Raw genomic sequence first — 6,792 nt, forward strand, 5'->3', positions numbered from 1 at the left:
AAGAGTTGACCCTAAAAAGAGTAAAAATGAAATATCAATGATTGTCTCTTTATTGAAAAAATGAAACCGTTTGGATAACATTTTTGATATTACAATATAAAGTAATACATATATTTCAATATACTGGGAATGATTTAATTAATTAATCAAGATTAAATTTGAATTTGAATTACCATTCGTATTTTAATACACTGGGAAAGATTTAATTAATTAGTTAAAACTAGATTTTAATTTCAATTATCATTTCTCTTTTAATACACTTGGAACGACCTAATTATTTAGTCATAATTAGATCTGAATATGAATTATCATTTTTTTAATTGGTTAGTTAAAGTTTAGACTTGAATAATTTATAGATGAATTAACTTTTATGGGAACTTATTGCGAACTGATAATTTGAGCATTTTAAATTCAGTACTGGAAATTGAAATTGAAAAGAATCTGAGTGGTAAAGGTATTTATTAAGTAAAGCTAAAGAAAAGGAATATTGGTTTAAAGAAGGATTAATTCATTTAAGAAGTCTCTTTCTCCATTTTATCAAATAGTTTTTTTTTCAAAATTTTAATTTTCACTCTACTTACTACTATTTTCTTTGCTAATTTAATCTTAGCATCTTTCCCTCATTCTTTCCATTTCTTTATTCTTATCTAAAATTTTAATTAGCTTATCGTAAATGAAAGGTATTTGGAGTTTAAGAATTACTTTAATATCAATGAAATTACTATGATATGGTTCAGTTTAATTAGTGAGTTTAATGAGTTTAATTAACTTTAAGCTTAGTTCTTCGCATTTAATTTTATAATTGCTCGCTTACTGAAATGAAAAACTTTGTAAAATATCATGAAATCTCAATTAATTAATTTACAATTTATACTTTTAACTGAATTATTTCACTAACAGATGACACGTATTTGAAGATGACAGGTAATATTTCCTAAGTTAATTTCCTATGTTTGTGACAATAGCCAACGACAATTCGATATCATGAGAAGTTTGCCTCAGATTGTCGTTTAATGAGTAACTAATTATCATTTTATGTGTTAATTAACTCTGAGATAACCTTACATAGTCATCCATGGTCATGAAATGATAGTTTTATGACATAAAAAATGTGATATCGTAAAAAATGATAAAAAAATGATAACTTTCCAGTGGAATAGTCAAAAAAATGATGAAAATTAAATTGAAAAATGATAAATATTTAAAGAATACAATTTAAACGAATAACATTTTGAATGCTAATTTTGTGTTTCTAAGCCATTTATCAGATAAACTCGATTGTTATCAGTAATCAATTGAAATGTGAAAGAGAGACAGAAAACAGTTTGTAGAACTTTCCAGTAGAACAGTTAAGGAAATGATGAAAATAAAATTCTCACAAATGATTGTTCACTTTTTCATTTAATAAATTAATATAACTTCTTAGCAATTTTTATAGCTTCATTTCAATAACACAAATAGTAAAGGTCATAGTTCAACAATTCATTTGCAAAATTATTGTTGCCAATTGTATACTGGTTTATTTTATCTTACATTACTAATGATATGCAAAATAAGATGGCATCTGTTATTATCCTGTATATTACTTTATTAAATTTGTATTGGAATTTTGCTGTGGCATAAATGTAATGATAAGCAGTGATAAACTAACTCCGAAAAAGTTTCACAGCTTTATCATAAAGATAATCAAAAGATATCAGTCTTTAAACATGACTAATGATTACAGTATTGCTGTAAAATCTGTTCGTATCCAAAAATGGTTGGGTATGATTGTGAAAGTAACTATTCACAATTAATTGTCACCTTTCTTTTTGTCCTCAATTTCAGGATCTAAATAATGCTCATTAAATACGTCCATTTGTATTCAGGAATTATGAAATTTTAAGAAATTACAGTATGGAAATTCATATTGGAATATTTCGTATTTCAGTGAGAAATGAATAATTTAAAAGATTGAAAATTTATCTAAATAAATGCAACAAATATTTTGTTTTCATATTTGTAAGAGAGACGAAATCACAACAAATTGTTTATTTCATTTAACAATTTCAAACCAATTTCAATCAGATATTTATTTCAAATATTTATTTTTTCATTATTATATATTAAGCTATACTGTTAAAAAATATGAAATGATGAAAAGAAAAGTGTCATATCAGTAATGATCAAACAATTAAGGATGAAACATTTTCATTTTTATTTCAAATATTGAAATAAGTATTGTGATGATTTAACCAATCACAAATATATTGGATCATCATAGGATTGTATGGTGACACTTAAGCTACCAATTGATTGATTTTCAGCGATAATATCATATTCCAAAGATTGCGTATCATTATCAACATTTCCCATAATATGTACTACACCCAAAGTTCGATCATGAATTATTCGATTTTCCATTAATTCTATTACAAACTTATAAGTCATATCTCTCCTAAAATGCAAGATATGTTTATTTAAATTATCAGTATAATATCATAACACCGAAAAATTATCAGTATAATATCATGACATAACATGTTTATTTAAATTATCAGTATAATATCATAACATTTGATATAAGTGTTTGAAATTTCAAACAGCTCCTATTGATCATTAACAGCAAACTAATAATGATAACAGGATCATGAGACTTCTCTTGTACCAGTAGCTATGTATAGTTGTTATCATTTAATTGTCCAATTAATATACAAACTTTCTTCTGCTGTAGAAAAAGAAAAATCATTTTCAAGTTATAAATTTAATTTAAAATATGAATGGATGATGTTGAAAATCAAACCTATAAAAAATGAAGCATTGATTCCAGAAAGCTTTAGTACCTTCAACTATTCTCGTTCGTACCGATTCCTTATCACAACTGATAACAACATATGTGCGTATTGCTACAAATAATAATTAAGTTATTTGATACATCTTTCATATATTGTTGTAAATTTGCGAGCAGAAAATGTTATGATTTAATGATAAAAGCGCCATGTGATGACAAATAGTATTCGAAAATTAGCAAAAAAAAAAAGAAGGAAATCATATAATGAAACAAGAAATATGCAAATTTTTAGATAAATCTTAAGCTCAATAAATCAACAAATTGAATTTAAATAATTTAAGTCTTGGTTATTTAATAAAAATTGAAATATTCTCCCCAATTTAAAAACTAATTAATTTTTGATTGTATTCAAAAAGTTAACAAGCAAACCTCCTTCATTTATGTTATTTAATTCCACACCAATGACAGTAATTCGAGTAATAGAGTTCACTTTTTTACAAGAAAACAATCCTCGGTGATTGGGTGTATTTTTTTTGAGTGCTCGAGGAGCGATATTTCGTTCCGAATAAATTCGAAGCAAAAATTCAGCAAATTCGAGGGGTGCAAATGTTGTTGGTAAGAGAATGTAACGGCCTTGTCGTAAATTTTGACAGTGTAAATAAGCTGAACGACCATTGTTATAATCTGATGTTATCACCGGATTTATTGGCTGAAAGCAAATTCATCTTCCATGAAATTGATTTATCCTTTCCAAATAATTTAAGCATTCTTACATTTCAAACTATTGAATAATCTTATAATCACTTTTTTGAAAAAGTTAAATGAAATGAATTTTCAATAACAATCATCTTGAAGTTGTTTTAACAACAAACATTTGATATATTTTGCAAAAGAAAAATACATTTAATTATTCCCTGAAAATTTTTTTCAACTTTAACGCACAGGTAATTTATACTAATAACAAACCTGATGTATCCTGTATATTCGATTATCTTCTACTTTCATTAAATGCATCCCGATGGTTACCAAAGGTTCACGGTGTTTCTCACCTTCATTCTTTACTTTTTGTGTTAATGCAAATCGTACCTCAGAATCGTCAACATCAATATCAAATCGATACTGAAATGTAGCAGTATTAATCAAACTTATTATCTCAATGTATTATGATACTTATCAATAATTTGAAATCATTTTATCAATCTGAAATGAATTCATGAATAATGGAGTGGAAAACAAGAAAGGATTTTCTTTTGCACATTATTAGATGAATAAAAAAAAAAAGGAAAAATTGTTTTATGAAAGCATTGTTTTAACTCATATTAAAAATTAAAATCAATATTGAAATTAAGTTCATATTAATAAAAAAAAAGAAAGAAATCAATTCAGTAACTCAAACGTAGTACTTCTTCGAAGCAATGAAGCACCTCTAAGATGAATTAAATTTAAATGATTCATTTGAAATAAAAGTATATAAATCTCCATTAATTGCTAAACTATTGGTAGCTTCATATTGCATATTTGATTAAATAAAATATATTCATACATTTGTTAGTCATCATTTATTGCAACAAAAATTAGATGTCAAACTATCGTCATCCTTTTTATTCCATTAAAAATTTTCACTATCATCAGTATTATCAGGTCTTTCTTTAAATTTTACAAAAGATTTTTGAAGAAATTTTATTTCTATGATTAATAGATGAAATATCAAAACCTGTGGATTACAACAAAATGTTGCCATAAAATTGATACATCCACCAGCTCGATCATTTAATGCACCTTGTCTAGCATTATTTGATTTCCATTCATCAAAAAATTTCCATTCATAAAATTTCGGACCAAAATTGAATAATGAGGTATTGAAAAGTTGACAGACACTGAGATCCGTAAAATAACGGATAAATTCATTCCATGGCATCCTACAAATTTCGTACATTCGATATATACTGTATCATCTACATGCATTTAAATCCCGATAGATTACTGTATATAATCAATAAACTGGCAATAGTAATAGTGAAGTTAAAAGTTTCAAACAAATTATGAATAGTTTGTCGAAAATTTATTTTTGCTTAATAAACACTTTAATGGCTTATCATAATCATCAAATAATTAAAGAAATAGCAGAAATGAGTACCAAAAATCGCCATCCTCTTCAACGGTAATACCGAGTTCCAACTTATGTTCATCTGTTACCTGAAAAAGAAAAAAAAAATCCTTTCCATTTTTATATAATACAAGAATTTTCTTGAGGAGAAAAAAATCAAACCTGCTCTTATTTAAAATTAAATAATTCAAAAAATTTTACAAAGAAAATCTTTTCTGAATTTATCCTATCATTATGACATTAATTTAAGTGACACTTAGGCGACATTCAGGCAAGGAGTGAGATTTATCTAACTTGAAAAATATCAAGAAGATAAGTTATTAAAAATCAATGAATTAATCATTAATCATTAATCAATTAATCATTGATCAAGTAAATTGGAGAAAAAAAAATGGTCAATATTCAATATATTGCACAGTTAAAGGTAATTTATTAATTTCCATAAAGAGATTCAAATTATACAATGACGTAGCAATAATATGCTAAATCTTCAATGGTTAGCATTTGAGTGTAAAAAGACTAAAAGATAATGAAAAGAAATTTACCGCCAAAATTTATCATTAAAGCATAAAATACTAGAAGATATTGGAAAAGAATCTTACCTGTTCCCATTCTTTTGATCCATCTGACCATGGTCCATTCCATTCTTTTTCACCCCATGGATTCTGTAAACGTATCATCATCTGACGTCTTGCTGTAGTGAAAAATAAGAATGAACGATTTTTGGTATTCAATTCGATGAAACGTACTGCAGTAACTGCATATGCATGACCTTTTACTAGACCACATTCCAGTGTTTCTTCAATTTCTTCCTTATTTTTAGCCTTAAAAAAGAAAAAAAAATCTTAAAAACTTTCAATAGTTTGAAATATTAAATTTAAAGCCTTTTTGAAATAACCTTAGATAGAAAGGAGTTAAATTAAAATTAAAATATACAATGATTTTATCAATGGTATAAGTTTAAACATATTGAAGTAAATTTCTAATTAATTCGTATATTTGAGCTAATGTAAAAATAAGCATACACGTGCTAAATTTAGGAATTCAAATTGATAAATTTAATTGAAACCAGTTTGTGTTAAATTTTTTTTTTTTTTGTACAAAAAGAGGTGACAGTATCAGCTATACAGTTATTATCATACATTGAGCGTACAGCGATTGCAGCAATGATAAGCGCTTGTTGATCAAAAGCTTCTTTAATTGTATGAAACAATTTTCCTGATGAATCACTCGGATCGTTTATTAATTGTTTTTGAACATTAATTGTTTCAGTTACACCACCTGAGATATCTTCCAATGCATCAGCTAATTGACCACCAACTAAATTCTCATAACAACCGTACAATCTGAAATATTAAAATTTTCATTTCATTATAAAGTTTATTTTTATATTAGCAAAGGGTAAAGTTCAAATTTTTGATCATAGATTAGGTAGGAATGCATGAATTTTGTTCTGTTATTGAAAAAAGGAAAAAAAGCTAACATTACATTGCTATAATGAGATCAAATATTAAAGAATTTTTGAAAAGATTTCATGAAGAGGTCATAAATGGTGGTAAAATTTTAAGAAATAATTAATGAATATTGTAAAAAGTTATATTAAAAATATTCATTTCAAAATATTTCAAATTTTAGCTATCATAAGATTATCACAAATATAAGATTATCATAAGATTATCATAATCATAAGATTATCACAAATATAAGATTATCATAAGATTATCATAATCATAAGATTATCACAAATATAAGATTATCATAATCATTATCATCGTTTATTGAAAATATATAATATTTCAAATTTCATCATAATCATTGTAAATTATTGCTGGGAAAAAACAGTTGCAACAAAGAATTATTATCAATAAATCAAATTTTGAATAGCTCAAAAATTATTACAACAAATACAAATTTT

General features: G+C 25.5%; 1 protein-coding gene across 1 annotated transcript in view; it reads right to left on the bottom strand.

Annotated features, from left to right (window-relative positions):
- Nucleotides 1-2,238: 2,238 nt before the first annotated feature.
- The window catches only part of LOAG_18246 (calpain-5), a gene marked incomplete at both ends in the record, with an annotated part of 7,191 nt that continues 2,637 nt past the window's right edge, over nucleotides 2,239-6,792 (bottom strand). Inside the window, 8 exons of the mRNA XM_020450910.1 lie at nucleotides 2,239-2,437; nucleotides 2,783-2,885; nucleotides 3,200-3,479; nucleotides 3,737-3,889; nucleotides 4,485-4,689; nucleotides 4,908-4,966; nucleotides 5,480-5,701; nucleotides 6,031-6,223. Coding sequence (XP_020305359.1) covers nucleotides 2,239-2,437; nucleotides 2,783-2,885; nucleotides 3,200-3,479; nucleotides 3,737-3,889; nucleotides 4,485-4,689; nucleotides 4,908-4,966; nucleotides 5,480-5,701; nucleotides 6,031-6,223 — 1,414 coding nt within the window. The remainder of the gene's footprint in view (nucleotides 2,438-2,782; nucleotides 2,886-3,199; nucleotides 3,480-3,736; nucleotides 3,890-4,484; nucleotides 4,690-4,907; nucleotides 4,967-5,479; nucleotides 5,702-6,030; nucleotides 6,224-6,792) is intronic.

This window comes from Loa loa, assembly GCF_000183805.2.
Source record: "Loa loa unplaced genomic scaffold supercont3.237, whole genome shotgun sequence".
Lineage (NCBI taxonomy): Eukaryota > Metazoa > Nematoda > Chromadorea > Rhabditida > Onchocercidae > Loa > Loa loa.